At 42.7% G+C, this 24113-nt stretch overlaps 1 protein-coding gene across 10 annotated transcripts in view; it reads left to right on the top strand.

The window, feature by feature from the left end:
* The window catches only part of MOB2 (MOB kinase activator 2), a 156103-nt gene extending 132319 nt beyond the window's left edge, over positions 1–23784 (top strand). For all 10 annotated transcript variants that reach the window (XM_043548482.1, XM_037899614.2, XM_037899615.2 and 7 more), the window contains 4 exons: positions 9303–9463; positions 10413–10506; positions 18677–18801; positions 22557–23784. In XM_043548482.1, the coding sequence (XP_043404417.1) occupies positions 9303–9463; positions 10413–10506; positions 18677–18801; positions 22557–22855 (679 nt within the window). In that variant the 3' untranslated portion in view covers positions 22856–23784. The remainder of the gene's footprint in view (positions 1–9302; positions 9464–10412; positions 10507–18676; positions 18802–22556) is intronic.
* The last annotated feature ends 329 nt before the right edge of the window (positions 23785–24113 follow it).

The raw sequence follows: 24113 nt of genomic DNA, 5'->3' as shown, positions 1-24113 counted from the left end.
TGAAAATATGCACATTTCCAGACTTCTCTTGATATGTTGGATCTAGCACCAGATGGTGTCTGTCTTGTTGGAGTGGCACTGACTCTAGATAATACAGGCTATGCTACTGCAGAAAAATTTAGCCTTTTAAAATCTACACTTGGCATGCAAAGCCAAATATTACCAACTGTGAGAGGTCTAGAGCCCTGATATACAATATAGCACAGCCCAAAGGAAAGGGAAGTTGCAGCTGCCACTTTGGCATCCTGGCAGATGATGAAACCATACATAGTATTATAGTGTATGCTCTTGTCTGCTATCCTGCGGGGGGGGGGGAGGACGGAAGAAGCTGTATCTTACATTTTCATTATTGATAGGTAATGGTTTTGTAGGGAGAGGGAAACGTGAGAATAGTCTCAGACTGTTGTCAAGGGAGATCAGAATTAGTGGATGTACTTTGTCTCTTCAAATGCAACCCAGCATTGACAGTTGCCTTGCCTACCATAGAAGTAAGTTTTTGTTGTTGTTTTAAGTCTTTGATTATGAGGGAGCTGTCTTAAGGTGTGAGAATTCCCCCCCCCCCCCCCCCCCCCCCCCGCCTTGATATTTAACTAAAGTAAGAAGTGTGTTGTTTTTTTAAGTGAGGGGGAAGGGTAGATGGGGACTGTGGTTTGGTGGGAAGAGGAGAGAGGTTCAGGGAAGGGAAGGGCTGAGAGTGGGAAAGCAGCCACCTCTGTCCTGTAAAAACATCAGTGTTGTTTGCTGCCTCATTGTTCTTGATGGGAGTTCCTTGCCTAGAACTTAAATGGAAGTCATAAATGTTAGGTCATAAACTGTTTCCTTCCTTCTGTGAATAGATTAAAAGCTCTGACACTTAGGCAGAATAACCCTAAGTAGAAATTAACTGATAACTGATTTCCAGTAGAGGAGCCTGGGGCTTTCAATTTTTAATTAATCTCACACTGATTTATGCTGATTATGGAGAAAAGGATAATGGTAATGAAGAAATCTATTAATGGTTAATTTACATTTCCCCATAAAGCCTTGGACTTTCTCGTGGATGGCTGAAATCTCTGGTGTTGTCTTCTGGGGAGAGAACACATAGAAGCGTGAGATTTTTCTTCAAGTTGTTTATACTCACTTTCGCCTTTCACCCACCTCCCATTTGATTTATTACACAGAAGGGAGGTGGAGAGAGAAGCTGAAATTAAAACATCCAACAAAATTGTCGTCTTGAATTGCATCCCTTTTGAGTTCTCTTCCCTGCAAAGCATCAAACATCGAGGAATTCAAGGCCTAGAAGAGATGATTAAAATATTGGCTCACTGCCTGTATAATTCCACATTAGCTCATGTTTTAAGAGGCCAACTTGTGTCTTTGGAGACTACTGAAAAGGTAGCATCTGACAAGAATGCTTCACACTATAATTTTATCAGTTGATATTTTAAAAAAAAAAAATCTAGATGTGTATTCATTCCTTTTTCTTTTTGAAATCTCAAGAATAAAATCCAGACAAACATGTTTTGGCATAGTGTCTTGGCTTATGACGTTAATATATACAGTAATATGGCAGTAAATGTGTGTAGGTTGAAGGCATTATAACATTTCTGGGTTGCTGGGTTTGTAAATAACCCACTCAATTGTTCCAGTTTGAAACACAGCATTTAAATCCACATGTGCATTTCTTTAACAATTTTCAAAACATTCAATAATTTGAAAATGTGCAGAGTTTGGGTATTAGTATTTTGGACTAGTTTATAAGTAACTAAATAGATAACTTCAAATAACTTCTTTGATTTATGTGTTTTCAAAATGAAATTAGTAAATTTTATATGGGTATCTTTTTGTTTTTAAAAATTGATAAACATTAAGCTTTTGGAAAGATTTTTTTTATTCAATTTGCTCAGTAAAGATTTTTTTTCTATGATATTTTTATATCCATTATTTTAAGTCTTTGAGTTCACTTAATTTTAAAAAATTGCACATTCAGACCACTAAAGCCAAGCGGTCCCAATGTAAGGGAGGTGCTTTGCCTTGAATCTCCTGGCTTTTGTTAGGATTTATCACTGCACAACCTTAATCTTGGATGATACCTGAGATCATGATTTAGCCGTTGTAAAAAGTCTCTATAAATTACTAGCTTCAGATCAGTATTTCATTGGCCTGAACTCCAGATTCTTAATCCATTGTCTTCCTTTCTCCTTTTCCTGGGGATTTGGGATGGGTTGTGAGTTTTGAGGCTTGGCTAATGGGGAGAAGGAAACCTGGCATAGGATGCCTATCAGACTTCCTGTGTCAATTTCCACTGAAATTGATTCTTGGGTTGGAATTTTGACATTGGATTACATTCCCCCGGAGGCGGGAGGGGAGGGGGAGAATAAGTGGGGCCTTGCATGCAGGTGTCTCTTCCTTTTCACTGCTTTCTATTAGCATCACTTTAGACTTTTTCAAGGTTGTGACACGATGCTGTTTATAAAAACACCTCAGATAGGCAAGCCATTGGTGACTGTCCAAAACTAGTTAATTTATGTTGGGAGTGATGAAGCAGATTTTCTTTATTAAGTAAATCCAAATGTTAGCTATATTCTGTGAAGTGTCACAACAGCACCTTAGAAATAGCTACCATGGGTTTGCTGGATAAAACACTGGAACAGTGGAATAGTGTGATGCTCAACTTAGATCAACGTAAACTACAGAATTTGCTAGGGAAGTTATTTAGGCCTGGTTTGTGTCACTTAAACTTGTGAAAACCCCATCAACCTGTTTAAATAACTTCATTTTAACTCAGTAAATTGCCAGTGCAAGTTAAATTGATTTAAACAAGGTTAAACTTCACCTATGTTGTGCGGGAGGGAGGTTATGTTGGTTTCACTGGGTCAGTTTTAAAATCTGAGTTAAACTGGTGCAACTTTTGAAAATAGACAAGCCAGTTTCCACTTGTGAAATAGGGATAATACTTACTTCATATGGTATTGAGGCTAAACAGTTGTTCAGTGCTTTGACCATGTAAAGCTCCAAAGTGGTATTTAGGCCAATGAAGTTATTTGGCTTCTAGTCAAGGAAGATATGAAAGAGGGGTCGGGGAGAGAGATGGGGTTTCACATCTTGATTAACTGAACAGATATAACAAAGACACCTGGGAAATAGCCACTTTTACTAAATCTCTTTAAGAAAAATAAAATGCAGCTAGTTAAAGGAAGTGATCAGTGACCCAGGTGGCTTGTCACTCATTGTGGTTGTTCTCTACGTCCTGTTTTTCTAGAGCTATTCCAGGCAGGCTTAGAGCTCAAATGTTTTCTCAGATGAATACAAAGCAGAGAGTATGGAAACGCTGCAAGAAGCACAGCTGTAATGAGCGTATTGTCTGGCTCTAGCTAGTTTACTTAACCTTCTTCTTTTACATAGTGACCCCCCTACTGTCTGTGTCCTTTCTTCTCCCCACCCCCGCCCCCACCCCCTTCAGGCCCCTCTGCACTCCTTCCCAGTCTGGTGTGATTTGTGCCTGTGGCATTTTCTTCAACAGAGCTCTTTTCTGATATAACCTTTACTGGGAGCAGTATGAAGAATTAGTTTGCAGTCTTGCTTTACCTGTGAATAACCACAGCTGAGCTGTTTCCTCAGAGAGAGCAGAGGAGATGTGAACTGATCTCTCATCACAACAGATGAGGAAGAAAAAATGCTTGGATGCCTCATGAAGGATGTTTTCCACGGGCATTTAAACACTGATATGGGGCAAATTTTCAGGAAGCCTCCTTAACTGTATCCAACTGCCGACCAACGAAACTTTTATACAGAAAGACAAACGCATGTGCATACTCTGCAGGTGCAGCTAGGGCTTGATAAATATTGGAATCAGAAAAGCTTAATTACCGAGTTCTCTCTGCTCTTTCTCTAGAAGGGCATAGATGCAGAATTTGAATCAAGACTTGATTTGTTCTAGGTGTTGACACTGTAGTGCAGGGCTAGGAGTGCTGCTTTTTGATAGGTGCCATCTTTTTTTTTTTTTTTTTTTAAGGTCACATTTTTAAGGAGGCATTGGATCAAGCTCTCTAGTGATTTACCCAGGTAGATGGTGGATTCTGTGATGTTCCTTGAACACACTGGAAATAATTCCAGTGTCCTGGTTATCACCCTCCCTCTTATTTTAAGCAGCTTCTAACATCGAGGGCTCCAGGAGTTATTGCTGCTCATATTTGTTAGTAGATATCACGATCAGTGTTTTTTTTCTTCATCTGAGAGAATGCTCTGGGATATCTTGAAAGAGGCTGCATAAGCCATTTTTCACTTATTTGTGGCTTTTTTATATTAAATCAAGAATGTGCATAGGGCTTCTGGACATATGCTTTTTATAACCTATAAAAAGCATGAAAAATATTTCCTCAAGAGCCTTTGGAAATGTTTCATAGTGAGTGTTTTCCTAGAAGCAGCCTCTCAGCTGAAGTAACTGTGTAAACTTGATTGAAGGATTGGGGTAGGAAGGAGGAGGTAATGTTTTAACCTATATTTGTAGGTAACTATATTTGTCAACATTAAATTAATGTATGGGCCTCAGTTTGACCAGTTTATTTGGGATGTAGTACCAACATTTGTGCTCTTACTCAAGTGTGATCACCTTTAAAAATGTTTCTGTAGTGTTGGGGCATGGTGCAGTGAATATAAACATGTAAAATACTTAGTACTGGCTATTATCTTCCACACTAGAACCAGCACTTTGCACCTGGGAATCTGGGGTTAATGAAAACAATTAATTCAGCTTCGGTTGCTAGGCTGGAGCGTTGCTTTGCAATTTCACAAGCTTGATCAGTCCAGCACTTGATGTTCTTAAGAGTCTCTTGAGCCTAATTATTGTGCACTACAATATTTTTTATTATGTATCATCTATTACCAATACACACTGAAAACTCACTGGTAGAAACAACTTTTATGGTGGTTCTTCAACACTGCACCGATGCAGCTATGCCCCTGTAGCACATCTACTAAAGACATGCTATGTCGACAGGAGAATGCTCTCCCGTTGGCATAATTACTCCCATCTCGACGAGAGGCGGAAACTAGATCAGCGAGAGAGCATTACCCACTGACGTAGCATGGTGTAGACCCAGCTTTAAGTCGATGTAACATATGTCACTCGAGGGTGGTTTTTTCACACTCCTGAATGACGTAAGTTGTATCGACTTAAGCGGTAGTGTAGACAAGCCCTTAGTAGCTGCACAAGGTAAGAAGAATTTTTCCTACTGTCATCTGAAGTTTGATATTCAAGTGTCTTAGTGATGTGAATAAACCTTCATTTTTTGTGATCATGTATCTATTTGGCAAGTGGGATATTTCCCTCAAATTAATATTTTTGAGAAGGGGACTAAAACATTGGAAAGGGAGCTAGTTCTCCTTCAGGTAGTTCATCTCCAGGGTACTGGAAATCTAAACTGGGCATTTTATAGAGGGATTTGGTGCCCATTGCAATGTCGCAAAGACACAAAATGGTCAAATGGTCAGCAGCATAAAACTGCTATTCCTATGCACAGGTAAACATTTTTTTAAGATTGAGCATAGCCTTTTGTGTTCAGAAACTTGCAGACTTAGTGAAAGTAAATTGCTCTGTACTGAAATTGTATTATTTCTGGATGGGGAGAGGCATTGCATGAGGTAGGAACAGCCCACTTACTCACTGAAAAACTGTCTCAAGCACCGCACATCTGGCTTTCTCCTGCGGTTCCCCCCAGTAGCCTGTCTGCACGACAGGCCAGCTTTGACCTCTTAATCCCTCTTTCCCACTTCCTCCTGCCCATGGAAGGTTGCTCTTGCCTAAGACATGGAGGAATAATGTATGCCACATCAGGCATTTGATGTAGCACTATCCTGTAGAAGAGACAGGAGTCAGATTCTCTTCTCCCTCAGAGCATTGTTTTACACTCATCTCAGCCAATAGCAATTTAGTGAAACTTTTCATGCCAGCCTCTCAGGGATGAGGACATTGAATGCACCAGGCTTCTTTTTGCTCCAGTTTGAAACTGGTTTCAGTTTTGAAAACACCACCTATCTGTTGTTCTGAATGCCCTGAACCATCCCAAAACATGATTTTATTTTGCATGTATGGTCATTTCCACTAAGACCCTCTGCAGGTGTAAAGGTGCAGTACAGAACCTGCCTAGGTTGGTTTGAGCAGTGGCGGGGTGATGTAGGTCTCTGCTTGGAATGGAGCAATTCAGTGGCCTTGAGTGCTTTGGGTTAGCTAGGGGTTAAGTACATAGTTTCAACTGGATTTATATTGTTTACTGCCAGGATAAACTGGTTCCAAGTCTGAGTATAACATTCCTGCAAAAGAAAGAGGTCGAACAGGCTGCTTCATCTGTTTACAGTCAAGATACTTAGATTAAAACCAAAGACAGAAACCTGAAAAAGACAGTTTCTTCTGATGTTAAAATAGTTTTTCAATTATGAAAACTTCAAGTTCTGTGAAAATTTGAGTAGAACTAGAGACAAAGCATTCAAGTATACATTGCATAAGTTGGTTTATGTCTCTCAAAGCAGCAAGTGCATCTTTCCTGAACCTTTCTCTTGTCTATAGCTCAACATTATACTTTGAGGTTCACTGCAGCTGCAGGGATGAAGGCAAGAGTTACGTTATCAAACCCAGAGTTGTTCTAACTTTGCAGCCCTCCACTGTTATACATCTGTCCACTGTAAAACATAGGATTTTAACATAAAGAAAATGTATCCAAGTTGACACACAATGTCCTCTGGCTGGGAAGTAGTCTGAAGAATTAGTTTGTAGGCCAGGTTCTCTTTGTTAGACAAACTCAGAAGAGAAACCTTGCAGACTTTTTTAAGCTTAGTTTGAATTCACTGTTCTGAACAACAGGAAGGCAGGGGCTGACTGTGGTGAGAAGCAGTATAATAAATCAGCCAGGCTTTGTATAGCTGGTTTTTAGTTTACTTTCCTAGGCCAGTCCTACTAGTTAAAACATGTTTGGGGTTACAAAAGTCCTCTTTCACAGCCATCTCATTAACCCTTTCATTATTGTAGTTAGACGAAGTGACCTTCCCCTAACTGGGACTTACTATGACATTTCTGTGTATCTGTGGCTCGTAAATACGTGTAAAATGTACAAATAGACAAGATGAGGCATCCTCTGCAGCCTTGAAGATCTCCCTGATTTTTTTCTCTTCTTTACAACTGTCTTAGATAACATGCAAAGTCTTGAGTGCCTTCCTTCTGGCCAGTAAGTGGGGGTGGGAAGACAACTCTTGAATGTAAAGTCAGAATAGAGCAGGGTTTCTCAAACTTCATTGTCACAACCCCCTCTGACAACAAAAATTACTTCATGACCCACAGAAGGGGGACCGAAGTCTGAGCCCTGGTGTGTGTGTGTGTGTGTGTGTGTGTGTGTGTGCGCGCGCGCGCATGCGCACACACACAGCTTGAGGGCTTCAGCCCTGGGCGGTGGGGCTCGGATTTCGGCTTCAGCCCCGGGCCCCAGCAAGTCTAACGCCAGCCCTGGCAACCCCATTAAAACGGGGTCGTGACCCACTTTGGGGTCCCGACCCACAGTTTGAGAACAGCTGGCACAGAATAATATGAGGCACTCTTACATTGGCTTCCTAGTTTCTACCATCCCAGGGAGCAAGAGACCAGAAATCAAATCCAGGTCTCCCACACAACCACATGAGTGTTTAAAGCGTTTTTAAAGGGGAACACTTAGAGAGAGTACCTAAGAAGTTAGATTCTGATAGTCATACATCCTTTGGCGGAGGAAGGTTCATACTCCTCATTCAGGTTTTACTGAACCTTCAAGTGCCCTTTCTAGGAAGGATTTGTCTGATCCTTTGCAGCCATAATTACAGTTTACATACATCACAGACGGGCACTGTTTAAAGATTCTTTTGAAGTCTATATGCTGTCCTTTTACAGCATGACTTCAAGGCCAGGTTTTCTTGGGACAGAATCCAGGCTCATTTCAATAGCGCAATTTAAAGCAATGATCTCCAAAGGTGAAGTTGTCTTGGTTTTCTAGATTTGAAAAACATTTTGTCCTAAACCAAGAATGCCTGAGGTAAAATAATCTGAGCATCTGGTACCCAACGTTCATGTTCCAGTGCTAAGTGTACAATGCCTATTGTACTTGTTCAGCACCAGAATAGTCCCTTTTCCTTCCAGTTAGGTTAGTTGTGAAACTGGAGAGACATGGGAGACAGGTAAATAAACAAAAGCTTGACAGCATACATTGCCTTTTTGTTTAAAAACCCATCAGGAGCAGTGAGCATGTGGTGGGTCAGCACATTCAACCATGCATGATTCACTGAAGTCTAGCCATGGGATTGTTGGCTTGGGCTGAGACTTCAGTCTGAGAACCTTCAGGACAGACCATGAGGAAAACAGTGGTAACTGGGACAGGCTTTGTTTCTTCTTTGTGAAACTGGATGAGAAAAAAGGCAAAATTTACCATATATGCAGGTCTACATCACCGCTCCCGTGTCTAAAAAGTGAGATGTCTGGTTTTTATCCTAGTTCTTAGTGCTCAGTTCAGAACACCTCTTAGTCCCCACTCAGGAAAGATGCAGAACTGGAGTAGCAAGGAGTGCTGCAGCTCAGGAATGAGCTGCAATATACTGGTAGAGAAGGGTTGGGGAGAGCTTACAAAGCATTTCCTTGTGTCGTTCCCTCGTTACCTCCGAATCTTTTTATTGCTCGTTCCCAACATCTGTCTTGTCCATCCCTCCCCATCACAGGTACAAAATACTGCTGCATACAGCAAAGACTGTAGTAATTTTCATTGTAGTAGCTTCTGGAGGCCTCAACCAAGCTCTGTGCCTCCTTGCAAGCTCTTTTTAGGGCAGTGACAGTCTCTCACTGTGTGTTTTCACAGTATCTTGAGCAATCTAAATAGACAGTGCGAAAGATGTATAAATTAAAAAAATCTGAAGTTCATGAAGCATCCAAAAGCTTTCATAATTCTATGAAATTTATAAAGTCACTCGGTATGGGGTTTTTAATTATGTGGGGTTTATTATTATACCTTAATAAAATAAATTGGTGGAAAAAAGCAAAACACTTAAAGGTTGCTTGCTTGGAGTTTTGTAATTCTGAGTTTCTGCAGGGTTGCATATCTTTTCTCTGCTAGTGCTGATAGTATGCTCCAGGCAAGGCGTCTAATAGCATAGAATCTTTCTCTATTTGCTAATATTAAAATTAATTAGACTATGTACTACAAAAGAGAACACATGGAGTGTACATGAGTGGGGGAGTTTGGATAAACCAGACCATATCGGTATGCTCCTTACCAGGAGTAATGGTAACATTTCTCTCTTTTTCTAATCCTTTGCAGGAAATCCAAGGGAAAACCAAATGGTAAAAAGCCAGTACCAGAAGAGAAGAAACTCTACCTAGAGCCAGAATATACAAAGTTGAGAATTACTGACTTTGAATTCAAGGAGCTAGTGATGTTACCACGAGAAATAGACCTCAATGAGTGGCTAGCCAGCAATAGTAAGTAGTGTGAACACAGCTCACTGCCTGATGCCCGTGCCCAAAAGGGGCTTTCATTTACATTTTCTCTTTTTACTGGTTTCAACACTAAAAGCCATTGAATGTTTTTGCATGTTTACTATGCAATGCAGGTCACGATATCTTGAGTGGTAACTAAGCTGTGTTTAGCATAAACCAACTGTGCTCTACAGGGTGGAAATGTTAGTGCATCTCCCCTTCTTCCCCCTCTCATTGTGACATTGGTGAGGACATTAAACTTTTTTGAGGTCTCTCTGAGGACCCTCATTTTCCTTTTGAAGGGTGTATTAAAACTGCTGGTTCAGCAAGTTTGACTGTTGGAGGCACTGGTCTTCCAAAAAACATTTTTTAAGACCCTGACTTGCAGGCAAGTCCCAGTAAAGTTCCTTTGTTTGTTTGTTTGTTTTTTAAGATAAACCTAGAAGTCTTTTAGCTGGATTTTCTTTCTCTCTTCATCTCCCCTTCTAGCCCTTGTGGAGTTATTTTGAATTTTAAAGTTTACTCAAAGATAGTACTCACAGAAGTGGCTGACTAAAGATAATATGCTATGTACGTTCCCCACTGCATCTCTATTCTGACCTGCAACACCACCTGCTGCTACTCAGATAGCTCTGCCAGTCCTAACCTTCAGTCACACCCAGTCACGTTTATTTCTTAGCAGTGTGTGCTAATTATGAGAGATTAATCTAAACTGTATGCTGGTTTTGTTAGGTGTGCAAACAGTCATTTGGGTTTAGTCAGACACCACTCTCATATTTGTATCTTGAGCAGCTTTTGAGTTCTGATTTTAAGTCAGTACATTGTAACATTAAGATCTCCAAGTTCAGGAGTGTTAGGCCGCTTTACCTGTTCATTTGTGCATTACCTGTCAGTGTTCTGATAAGTAGCTTACATCTCTAAAATTTTTATTTTTCCTGTCTGTCTTTTTTAGCAACGACCTTCTTCCACCATATCAATTTACAGTATAGTACAATCTCAGAATTTTGCACAGGAGAGTCGTGTCAGACCATGGCGGTGTGCAATACGTAAGTGACAGCCTGCATGTGTTCACTGCTTGGACTGCTCCAACAGAGCCTCTAGACTTGGTGGGGATGGGTGTGTGGGATTTGGAGGCGGTTAGACAGGGAAGTAAGGAAGGATCTCCTTATGATCTGTTAAGGACATGACAAGTGCACACCCTTCCTGGAAACAGTGGAGGGAGGGGGAAATCCTGCTCATTCAGTAAAGGAGAGATGACCTCTTGGAAAACCAGCTCAGTCAGAAAAGCAGCAAGGTCATACTGCAGAAGGAAAATACCTTGTTTGGGGTCTTGTAGGGGAGGAGTGGAAAGTAAAACGGTGTAGTCTGGGAAAGCTGATGGGAGTCTATAGAAGGCAGGAAGGATAAAAGAAGAATAGTAAAAACCTCAGAGGTCCCTCTCTGTGATTGGAATGTGAACCGGGCACCAGACCATTTGACAGATAACCTCCAGTCTGATGTGAGCCATTGTCTGCCTCAGCTCTTGTGCCCTCTATGTCCAAGTGGAAGTTTCTCAAAGGGCAAAGGAAATGTTCTGGTTTTGTCTTTTCCTGCTCTAGGAGCGATCAAATCTTTTACGGCTGGCTATCTGTCAGGTGTGAAAGAGAGCATTGGTGCTTTAACATGTTCACGACGCAGAGGAAAATGCAATTGGCTCAAAGTGGCCATTTTAAAATGGGGCTTTACTGCAACCTGCTGCTCTTGACTGAAAGATTCAGACATGAGGGAATCTGAGAGCTCCAGCAGATGCACTCTTGTAGTTTCCTCCTCCCTCTCTTCCTCTTCCCCCCCTCCACCCCATACATACACTGATAATCCCACCCCCTTCTCCATTATGCTTCTTGAGATCTCTTCAATCTGTAGTGAAGATGGGTTTTCAAGAGGAAAACAAAACAGTCGTTAATGTCTTAGCACACCAGCAGCTATAAAGATTATCCACAGCAAACACAGGCCTCTCTATTAAAATGACTCATAATGATTGCAACATATTGCTATGTAATGCCAAATAGGTGATTGCTGCCTATACTGTGGCACTTCAGAAGAACTCCAGAGTTGTGTATTAACAGCTCACACTGACACTCTTTCAGGGAGGGGATTTGAGAGGCGCTCCTGCGTTCATGAAGATGGCGTATGTGAAGTTATAAAGGATACTTTTTTCAGATATGAAAATTAACAGCAGGGTAACTTCCAGTAGCAGGCTCAAAAAGAGGACCTTGCTACTAATGATTACCAAGAGGGAACGTAGCTCCAATTACCCAAGAAATACGAGCTTTCTGAACATTTTGAAAGCAGTCTGGAATGTGGAGTGATTACTCTCCCCCACACAAAAATGAGGATAATTGTCCAAAAGCTAGGAAACGGGTTAATCAGTGGACAGAGAAAGCTTGTCTCCTTGTAAAGGAGATGTTGATTAGCAGGATGAAAGGTACTCCAGTAACTTTGCCGTGTGGTTTTCTAGTGCAAGGATTCTCAACATGCTATAAAAATTCCATGGCCCACCTGTGCCACAACTGTTTTTCTGCATATCCAGTAGATTAAAAGCCAGGGGGTAACGAGCAGGGCAATTGCCTAGAGCCCCACACCACAGGGGGCCCTGTTGAAGCTAAGTCGCTCTGGCCTTGGCTTTCAGCCATGGGCGGCGGGACTCGGGCTTCTGCTTTTTGCCCTGGGCCCCAGCGAGTAACGACTGTTTTGCTCTCTAGTTTATTTTGGTGGACCCCCTGAAACCTGCTCACGGCCCCCCAGGGGGCCCCAGACCCCTAGTTGAGGACTGCTGTTCTAGTGTGCTGATTCCTGCTATAGTCCTTCCCATCACATGTAGGCAAGGCCTAAATCCAGTTGACTTTCAGTGGGCGAGGTTTTGTGGCCTGCGATATGCAGGAGCTCAGACTAGATGATCATGATGGTCCCTTCTGGCCTTAATGTCCCCCCCCCACTTTATTTATTTTTTTTATATATAAGCCCTTGAAGTGGCCTGCCTACGTTTAGTGTTTTGACTCCCTTTCACCTAACATTTTCGCTCCAATCTGACTTTTTTGCTTTGTCCACTCTACTGGAATTGCCATCATAAGTCACTAATGACCCTATTAGGACATACAACTTCTTCATAGTCCCAGTACTGAATTCAGTCAGGTGCATATGCACAGGGGTAGCCAAAATTTGGCGTATTGGGGGAAATTTCAGAAACATGCAAGTGACTTAGGAGCCTAAATTCCCTTTTCAGAAGTGACTTAGGTGCATGACTTTCATTGACTTTTGTAAATAGGACTTAGGCTTCTTAGGCACTTCGTAAATTTACCATAGTCTTCAAGCACTTCTGTGTCCTTTTTGTCAGATTGGTTCTCTTTCATAAGAACGGCCCTACTGGGTCAGACCAAAGGTCCATCTAGCCTAGTATCCTGTCTTCTGACGGTGGCCAGTGCCAGGTGCCCCTGAGGGAATGAACAGAACAGGTAATCATCAAGTGATCCATCCCCTGTCGCTTATTCCCAGCTTCTGGCAAACACAGGCTAGGGACACCATTCCTGCCCATCCTGGCTAATAGCCATTGATGGACCTATCCTCCATGAATTTATCTAGTTCTTTTTTGAACCCTGTTATAGTCTTGGCCTTCACAACATCTTCTGGCAAGGAGTTCCACAGGTTGACTGTGCATTGTGTGAAGAAATACTTCCTTTTATTTGTTTTAAACCTGCTGCCTATTAATTTCATTTGGTGACCCCTAGTTCTTGTGTTATGAGGAGTAAACACTTCCTTATCTACTTTCTCCACCCCACTCATGATTTGATATACCTGAATCATATCTCCCCTTAGCCGTCTCTTTTCGAAACTGAAAAGTCCCAATCTTATTAATCTCTCCTCATATGGCAGCCATTCCATACCCCTAATAATTTTTGTTATCCTTTTCTGAACCTTTTCCAATTCCAATACATCTTTTTTGAGATGGGCTGACCACATCTGCACACAGTATTCAAGATGTGGGCGTACCATGGATTTATACAGAGGCAACATGATATTTTCTGTCCTATTATCTATCCCTTTCTTAACTATTCCCAGCATTCTGTTTGCTTTTTTGACTGCCGCTGCACATTGAGTGGATGTTTTCAGAGAACTATCCACAATGACTCCAAGATCTCCATGCACTGTTCAAAGCAGGACTTTCCTGTCTCCCTGTCTGAGCTGGAAGGTAATCAGGGTTCTTTGTGCATAACTGAACCTTTTGGAATTTCTCCTCTGAATTTTACTCTCCTCTGTGGCAGTTGCAGCTTCTTTTTAAAGCACAAACAAACATTGCTGCCGATCACTCGCTTGCCAAGTGAAATCTGTAGAGGTGACATCAAAGGTTTGTGTCACCTCGTCTCTCTGTCCCCAAGACATGTACAGTTTCTTTAACCCTGTCAACATCATGCACAAATCAGGGCAGCATCAAGAGGGTCTTAACACTTTTCTTTTAAGCACTGTTCCCTCTGCATGGTTCAAACACCATTTTTAAAATAGGGCCAGATCCCTCAGAATCCTTTGTGCTGCACAGAGCACTTGGAGTTGCTCTTACTGGGCAGCTGTGGATTTCTGCAGCATGGGAGAATCCTCTGCTGGTGTAAAGCTGGCATAGCCAGCTCTCCACCAGCTGCTCCTCCCTCTTGGCACACGGGTGTTCCAAGGCAGAAAAGTGCAGCTAAAGCACAATGTGTTCCAGCAATTGTGGGCCAGCATAAGTTAGCGCCAATCCTGTGGCCGCAGTAACTTGAACCTGGGACAGATTGGCTTTCTGGTAAGTGACGTGTGCTTGGTGCAGCTCAGGATCCAACCCACTGTTTATTGCAAGCATACCGACTATTTTTAAGGGAATTAAAAGTGGTGGTGGGGAACAGTCCTTCAGGAGTGCAAGAATGAGGCCACATATAAGTGTGGGTCTTAGACACCTAGTGTGGCTCCACAGCAACTTGCAACTGGTGCTTTTCTGCCTGAACATGCCTTCTTGTGCCCTTCTAGAGTCAATAATGCTGCTTTAGGTAACCATGAACAAGATATGAATGACTAGCACCATGCAGTGAATAAGTGTATTAAAACAAAAAGCTGTCTGCAGAAGTCTTGATAACTTCCTGCAAATTGAGGAAAATCCTACAATTTTTTTCCCCTCGTTTTCTCCTCCTCTGTTTACTGACACTGCTAGCCTCTGTTGAAACTGCAGTTCTGTAATGGAGAACAGTAGCAGTGAAGGCTGAAGTATTACAGTCGAGCAGAATACAACAGCCACTAGGAGAACCTCATGAGGTTTCCTTTTTCTGCTTAGCACTGGGGACATGAACAGTGTCCTTAGTGTTTCTAGAAAAGCGTTTGGGACAATGAAAACAAACTCATTGTTAATAGAACAAACCTTTCAGTTGCGCCTTAATCTTGAAATCAGTGTTTTCCTTTAATTGTTTGGAGACTGTTCTGTGCACACGGTTCGTGTACACATGGAACTTTACTTTCCAGCCTGTGACCCCACATCCTTCCAGTTGAATGCAGATTTTTCTGCAAATAGCAGGCAGACAGCATCTGTCATGAAGTCTTCCTAGCTCCTTAGCCAAGATATGAGTGAGTGTTCTTGGGTGGACATTACACCCACTTTATCAGGGATTAGTGATAACATAGGTGGTTCAACTTTGTAGTGAAGCAATAGTTTGGCTAGGGATACAGCACTAATCTCCTTTTAATGCTTTTCAAAAAGTGACTTCTCTGAGGAATGTCAGATAACACATCTCCCTGGTCCAGTGAAGACAGCTAAGAGTTCAGTAGTTGGGCAGGTGTGCAAAAGGACTGTGCTTGATCCTTGGCGTGAGGCAAAATATCCCTGGCCAATTCAGATGCACAAACAATACTGGCTGGTGGTTTCTACTCTGCCTGGCAAGCCCTGCCCATCCTGAAGTATGAAATGGGAGAGACACCAATTCAATCAATTTCTTACACTTAGGGCTGGTCTTCATTACCTCCGCTGCTGCCTCAATGCAGCAGGGGTCGATTTAGCGGGTCTAGTGAAGGTCCACTAAATGGACCACAGAGTGCTCTCCGGTCGACCCCGGTACTCCAGCTCCCTGAGAAGATTAAGGTAAGTTGATGGGAGAAGACACTGAGGTAAGTTGACCTAAGCTACGTTGACTCCAGCTACGTTATTCACGTAGCTAGCTGGAGTACCGTAACTTAGGTCGACTTACACTGGTAGTGAAGCCAAGCCCTCTGATGATAACTGAGGAGTGTCCAGAACTGAGTCTTTCACTCCTAAAGGATGACTAAGGAATATGAACCCAAGTCTCTTGTTGTGACCTTGGTCAAAATGCTTAATTTCTGTTGAAGTTTCCCATTTGTAAAATGGGGATACTTTCTTTCTCCGACCCTTTGGCTGTTCACAGTGTAGTTCTTTGGGCATGTCTCTTAACAAATACATGTACAGCACCTAGAACAGTAGATCCCTGATTTTGGTTGGGGCCTCTAGGTGCTACCATAATATAAATCAGTAATAAACACTACTTTATCACAATTATTATTAGAATTCAGATTCACTCCTTTTAATGATTATAATTGTAAATCAAATGCACAGCTACAAAATGGGGAATGACAGACTAGGTGGTAGTATGGCTGAAAAGGATCTGGGGGTTACAGCGGATCACACATTGAATATGAGTCAGCAAAGTGATGCAGTTGCGAAAAAGACTAATATCATTCTGGGGTATATTAAGAGCAGTGTTGTATGTAAGACCCGGGAGGTAATTGTCCTCTGCAGTGGTGAGGCCTCAGCTGGAGCACTGTGTCCAGTTTTGGGCGCCACACTTTAAGATTTGAACAAATTGGAGAGAGTTCCAAGGACAGCAACAGAAGTGATAAAAGGTTTAGAAAACCTGACCTACGAGGGGAAAGGTTAAAAAAAAAAAAAAAAAAAAAAAAAACTAGCCATGTTTAGTCTTGAGAAAAGAAGACTGGGGAGACCTGATCGTTTTCACATATGTTAAGGGTTGCTACGAAGAGGTTGGTGATCAACTGTCCTCTGTGTCCACTGAGGACAGGACAAGAAGTAATGGGCTTAATCTGCAGCAAGGGAGATTTAAGTTAGATATTAGGAAATCCTTCCTAATTATAAGGATAGTTAAGCACTGGACTAGGCTTCCAAGGGAGGTTGTGGAATCCCTATCTTTAGAGATTAAGAACAGGTTAGACAAACACCTGTCAGGGACAGTCTAGGTATATTTTGTCCTGCCTAGGTGCAGGGGCCTGGACTAAATGATCTCTCGAGGTCCCTTCCAGCCCTACAGTTCAATGATTCTAATCATTCTGTTTGGTGGAAGGGAGCTAGTAGAACCTCAGAGTTACAAACGCCAGTCAACCGCACGCCTCGTTTGGAAGTAGAAGTACACAATCAGGCAGCAAGGGAAAAAAAGCAAATACAGTACAGTACTGTGTTAAACATAAATTACTAAAAAATAAAGGAAAAGCAGCATTTTTCTTCTGCATAGTGAAGTTTCAAAGCTGTATTAAGTCAATGTTCAGTTGTAAATTTTGAAAGAACCACCATAATGTTCAGAGTTATGAACATTTCAGTGTTCTGAACAACCTCCATTCCCAAGGTGTTTGTAACTCTGAGGTTCTACTGTATCTGTGGTTCTTTATTAAAATTTCCTGTTATATATTAACAATGGATTTATTTGAAGGCCGCTGTTAATTGAAGGCCGCTGTTAATTGATATGGTTAGGGGCTAGTAAACTTTAATTATACTTGTTACCTTTTCTTGGAAACAGTTTGCATGTCCCATGCCCCTTGAAACAGATCATTCACATGTTCCACAATGCTGGGGGAGAGATGGTAGAGTTCATAGAGTGAGTGGAGAATGTAAATGCAGACACGGGGTTAGATGGAGGGGGATGCAGAGGGGATTCTAACATTTGTCCAAAAATTAGATTGAAGATGGACTAAGCTGTTATGCTAGTTAATAAAGAAATGCAGCAGGTACTGGAGGGAAACCAAAACTGGGTACCTAGCATTATGGTGCCATCTCCTGACAGCAAATGTTATTACACTGAATTAACATTGTGTTGGCCTAAAGCAGGAGTTCTCAAACTGGGGGTTGCGAGGTTATTACATGGGGAGTCGCGAGCTGTCAACCTCCATCCCAGACCCCACTTTGCCTCCAGCATTTATAATGGTGTTACAAATTAAAAATACTTTTTTATACATTTAACGGAGGGTCGCACTCAGAGGCTTGCTATGTGACAGGGGTCACCGGTTAAAAAAAAGTTTGAGAGCCACTGGCCTAGAGTCCCTCCTCCCCAGTTCTGGTAATTTTGTTTAAAGCATTGGGAGGGTCACAGAGTATAATTGACAAAGTACTTTATTTAATAGTGATGTGGCTGTGCTTTACCAAGCACTTTGCATTTATAGTGCTTTCCATCGGAGGCTTTCTAAAGCGCTTCGCAAACAATTAAGCTGTACAGTGTGGTGGGTATCATTAGCCCTCAAAATGTTTTGGAAAATAGGCACATGGAGGGTAAGTGACCTACCCAAACCTCGCAATATGTCACTGTCAAAGCTGGGAACAGAACTGTGAGAGCCTGCTTTAACAAAGCTGCCTCCTGGCGTTCTCTTTAGCCCTTTTCTGTGGATTTGTCCTGTTTGGGGAAAGTAACACTCAGGTGATACAGGCCTCCATTTTGGGCTTATCTTATGGAGGACTTTCCTTTGCAAGTTGTCGGTGTTGCTAGTACTGCTGACAGCATTGAGTGAGCTCGCTGGCAGAAGCAGAACGGTAAATGGAAAGTTCTGTACTGCTTCTATAAAGGAGATTAGTGTCCGGACTTCCTATCTAGGAAACCATTCTGAAGTGAGTCGCTATAGGAATCCATGGCCTGTACTTCAGTAATGTTATTGGCTCGCTTAAAAGCCCAAACAGCTTGAAAAAATAAATGTTGTCTCTTGCCAGGCATTGGGTTTTGGAGGAAGTTTGACATCAACATATAACTGTAAGTGTCCTTTAAAAAAAAAAAAAAAAGAAAAGAAATCTATCTGCTGCTGCTGAAGTTCTTATAGATTAGTTAGAGCGTTAAGCTACTTGGCCAGAAGCATGTGCCTGTGTACTTTTATAAGTGTGCTGTAAATCAAGCTGAGGGTCCTAAGTGTAACATACAACACTGGCAATTCTCTCCACAGACAGTACTACTGGTATGATGAGCGGGGAAAGAAGATAAAGTGCACGGCCCCTCAGTACGTTGACTTTGTCATGAGTTCGGTGCAGAAGCTAGTGACGGACGAGGATGTCTTTCCTACAAAATATGGTATGTTTGCTCCTGGGAGAAATGTCCTCTGATCTCTCTCTCTGAAAGGGGTGTTCATCATCCAGAAGTCACAAACGCTGCACTAAAGGTGCAGAAGTGTACTTCATTTGTGCTGTCTATTTTTAATTTATTACTCTGAACTTGCTGATTCTTTCTTTCTGGGCTGAAATTTTGCATGCTTGGTCTAAACCCAAATATGAATGTTTTGAAAAGCTAGAGCAAAACTTCTAAAGCTGGTTTTTAGTTACAAAAGCATTTTGATTGGAGGGAGAGAATACTGGGCCTGATTCATCCCTGAATTGCAGTGGGGTTACTCCAGTGATGAATATGGCCTGTTTATCTTTGCCATGTGCATCGGGGTTGTCACCCTGATTCTCACAATCCTTCAGTCTCTCCTGGTGTGCTAATGTGATGAGCATTTTCCTTTTTCACACCTTTCCTTGCACACTCTCCCAGAGCTTGGATCTAGTAACAGTACTGCAGGAGACAACGGGACAAATTGATCCCATTATTTCCTATTTTCATAGCCTTGAAAGCCAGAAGGGACTATTACATTATCCAATATCACAGGCCATCACATTTTGCCCAAATACCTCAACGTTTAGCCCAATGATTCCAGTTCGAACAAAGCGTTTTAGCCCTTAGGAAACTGAAGTGTTGTGTGCCACAGGCAGAGAAGAGGGGACAGATGACAGCCTGTGAGGTAGCAGGAAATAAACACTGCATCCGTAGAGTCACAGAAAACCCATAGTCCCATGGTTAATCCAGGAAAAGTGTGTTGACTTTTTACGGGGCTTCTCAATACATGGTTCACGTTCTATAAACAGATTGGATAGTGCCGGGGACGACACCTCTCCCATTCACAGCTGCACAATGTTGCTGTGGAAACATCAGTTGCCTACCTAGACAAGTGATATTTGGAAAGCATTTGTTTACTGTTAATTGTCATGTTTGTGGCTCCAGCCACCCCCACTCCTCCTTGTGCAGCAGCGAGGCTGGGCCTCCCTGTTTCCAGCTGCTTTAGCAGGGATCTAGGTTCTTAATTGCAATGAAGTAGTTACTTCACTGCACAAGTAGCTGGAAGTAAGGAGTTGGCGTTACCACTCTGCTACCTGGCTTTCTGTGCAGATCACCAGCAAGTGTTCTGCAGACTAAGGACTGTGGAACTGTTAAATCATTGACACACAATGCACGTAGCTTAACCCAAGGAGAGAAAAGGAAACCATGAACTCCTAGAGATTTGCAGAGCCACCTTTTTGCCAAACCAGCCGGTCTTTCCATCTTCTTCCACTCCCTTAGGCCCTGTCCACAGTTGTAGAGGCGTGTAGGGTATGTGTAGCTACCTGTGGCAGTGAAAAGCTCTGGCAGGGGGAGACTGTCAGCAAGGAGCTGCTGGGACTTTTCCCCATTGTGTCCCTTAGAAAGAGCCTTTCTGCACTGCCAGAGTCTTTCACTGGGGTGGGGAAAAGCTCTGGCAGCAGGACACCACACTGCTAAAAATAGCAGCGTAGACATGGCAGGCACTGCTTGGGCATGTAGGATACATACCCTAAGGGTTCTGGCCTGTCTATTCAACTCACCGAAAAAATACCTCCCCACCTGCGCTGTATTTACACCCATGCTGGGTGTGTAGTGCCTGTACTCTCTACAGGCCACCGTAACTGTGGACCTACCCAAAGTCCTTTTGAATTATTCTGGAGGAGCCAGTTTTCAGAGGGGGGAAATTATTTGTGAGCTCACGGAGGTAGAGACCACCTTCACGCCTGTTTGGATAGCACCAGCATCTGACCTCTGTAATCCCTTCACACCATTGCCAGTGGAGCACTGGAACGTCAAAGGGGATGAACCAGTTAGCAGGCAGCTGCAGGAGATGAAACAACCTCTTTCTACAACTATTTAAAAACAAAACAAAAAAAACCCAACTTTCTACGCAGGGTGGTGGGGAGAGTTTGGGTTGCTTTTGCCTCTTTAGTCTGAAGTCCTCCCCCTCACCCCCACCCCGCTCCGTAGAAAGTGATGTACCTGCCACCTTATTCCATATCTGTGTCTTACTGAGTGGTGAATCAATAAACCCATCTAGGACTTGAAATGTAAGGAAAAATGCAATCTTAGCAATATAGCCAGGCCTCAACAATGTACAGAATCTGAAAGAATTTACTGTACCTTCTAGATGTGATTAACTAGATTATTATGGGGGTGGAGGGGGGAACAGTCCCCTTGTATTCATCATGGAACCTGCACACTAGAATGGCCAGCACACTGGGGGACGGATGTAATCAAGAACTAAACAGCTGCTTCAGCCCCCAGAGAGAGACTTCGCTGTTACATAGACATGTTGTGTGGCGCTACTAGCTGAGTAATAACAAGCATCTGAATGTGGACCAGAGGCATGTAGGGGTGAGAATATCATTCTGGCAATCGAAGCAACTAGCTCCTAGCTAAGCCAGTTCCTTAACCCCCTTTTGCCTATGAAATTTTTTAATTTAGTTATTACAGGGGTCATCAGGATCTCATATTGGCCTACTTCACAAGCAAATGTGGCTGTCACAAAGGAGCCAAATGAGAAGTTGCGCGTATGACTGTCCTAAGTCCTCCCCTACATGTATGTTTGCTGTCCCTGAATGTTTGAACAGCACTGAATATAATCTGACTACTATCATGATGATGATGAAGGCCAGACTGCTGATCTGGTCTGCACCTAAATCCTGGGTGCATGTTAGGTTGAAAATGAAAACTGACCTCCTCATGAGTGCCATCAAACAGCAGTTGTGTCCTGCACTTTAATTGGAGTGTGCGTATGTTTCTAATTCTGCATGTGCTCTCCCCAGAGTGCGTTAGGGAGCCAAGCCGGCAGAGGAACATAGCTGTGTAGCAACCTGAGAAGGCAAATCTGTTTCTCCTGTTGGTTGGTGCTATTAACAAGGAAACTGAGGAGTCTGTTAAAAAGAAAATAAGTTTTCCATCTTGGGTTAGGTGCACGACTCTGGACACGGCACTCAGGTGCCTGTCCACAGGGCAGTATGCAATCTAAATTTAGTTTGTCCAGACTTGTTTTGTAGCAGTGCAGATCCTACTGCAGCATGTCATCAGGCTATAAAAAGTCCTATTGTCTAGGACTAAGTAATCCTAATATCACAAGTCTAAATTAGTGCCTCTAGATTATGCAGTACATGGTAAATCTTGCAATGGACAACTTTGTAGAGGACTTTATACCTGTACTGCGCACACACCAGGGCCTAGATTTGTGCAATATGGTACAGGTATGGAACTTTCTTCAGTTCCCACTCCACCTACGAATGGATCCCCCAGCTTGCGGGTACTTGCAGCAGCATCTAGGCCCAGACCCAGACGTGTGGACTGAAAACCTGGGGGGTGGAGCAGAAGTGCGGTTACAACTGAGGAGGGTGAACAGGCAGGCAGATGAGGAGTTGTCTGCCAGGTTTCACTGGAGTTGTGGCCCCCAAAATTGAGATATTAAAAACAATAAATGTGGGTGTTTGTTTGCTTCCTAATAAACTTGCAAGAGTTGGCAGCCCTGGAAGGGGAATAAGCAATGGCACTGTTGACTGATGGGCTCCATCCAGTTAAATCCTACTTCTCCATTACAGCTTTAAAGACAATATCCTGCCTTTTAAAAAGAAGTTGCACCAGTCTGTACATTGGCAGGGACAGATGCTTCCCTTTGGCTGAAACGATGGATTTGATTACCTAGCACTACGTGTGTGTCTCAGATTTTCTTTCTCTCCTCTTCACAGGCAAAGAATTCCCCAACTCCTTTGAGTCCTTAGTGAAGAAGATTTGCAAGTATCTGTTCCATGTGCTGGCCCACATCTACTCCTCCCACTTTAAGGAGACTTTGGCACTGGAGCTGCATGGACACTTAAATACACTCTACACACACTTCATCCTATTCATCAGGGAGTTCAACCTGGTGGACCTTAAAGAAACCACCATCATGGATGACCTCACGGAGATCCTCTGCAGCAGCGGGAGCAGTAGTAATGGGAGTGGCAACAGCTGCGCAGGAGCACAGAACCATGTGAAGGAGAGATGAGCCTTCCTCTGGAGCAAAACTAACATTAACATAAAAACAATATTATATATTCTATATATATGTGTGTGTGTGTATGTGTGTGTGTATATGTGCATATATATATACAGACACACACAGCGATGAAAGTTTAAGAAATTATGCTGCCACCACAGGACGTGTAGTCGTGTGGGACTGTACGGAGCTTTTGTTAATGCACCATCTGATGAGAAGTTGCACCAATCTTATTTTATTGTTTTCTCCTGTTCCTTCTTTCTTTTCCCCCTGTCAGATGGCTGACGAATGCTGTTTTTAGAGAAGAACCATGTGTTTGAGTTGGGCTGCTGTTCTTTTTTTTTTTTGGTCTTTTTTCCCTCAGTCTTGAGTGCAAGCCCTTCTGTCTTTCTAGGATGGTGGTACTGCCATTTTAAAAATATATATTATGTTATAAGAAGTGACTTTTACTTTGAAGTGGCTTAAATGCAGATTTTGTTTTGGGGTTTGGTTTTTACATAGACTCCCCCTCCCAGTTTTACATAGAGTCCCCAGTCAATTGCATCTTGCCCTTTGCTGGCTTGGAATGGGAAGAAGAGATGCCTGGCTTGACTGCAGTAGCGGTAGGGGCTTGCTACAAATGTAGTGGGTGTGATGCTTCATCTGTCTATGAGCCTGCAAGAGGATCCACAAGGCTTTCTGCTTGTTGCTCCAACAAAATATGTATACTTGTTTCTCTGCCCCGCCCGTCCCAGGCACACATCCAGAAATAATAGTAGTGAGATCATTGGGGTCTGTAAGAGCCACCACCATTAACTTCCCATAGAAAAGAGGGTCAGGGGGAGAAGGGTGCACTGGGTCAGTCACCGGGTGTGATAGAGAGATGGCTGTTGGCATAAAATTATATTGTTGGCTTATTTTTAGTTCATCTGTTCAATAATAAAAAAATTTCTATCAGGCAAGAGCCTTGTTTTTGTCTGCAGCGACACAAATCACTAAATGTTTGCTTAAAAGATGCAGAGGTGGTTTGCCAGGTGAACATATGGGAGACTGTTAGCCTGGCTAGGTACCTGCAGAGAGTCTAATTTTGAAAGGATAATGTCAACCAGTTTTAAAAAACCTGCTATTTTCCAACCCATACATTGCGTTTTGTTCATTTTATGCATTGCTACCATAATAGAAACAAGTACCCGCAGAGGGTGCTGCAGCGTGATAAGAACTGCATTTACCTGTTGGTACAGAATCGGTGCTGAACAGCTTACAGTCTCCGAAGTAGTGGGGACAAGGG

The sequence above is a fragment of the Chelonia mydas genome, chromosome 6 (genome assembly GCF_015237465.2).
Source record: "Chelonia mydas isolate rCheMyd1 chromosome 6, rCheMyd1.pri.v2, whole genome shotgun sequence".
Taxonomy (NCBI): Eukaryota; Metazoa; Chordata; order Testudines; family Cheloniidae; genus Chelonia; species Chelonia mydas.
This window is presented reverse-complemented; position numbering and strand designations above follow the sequence as displayed.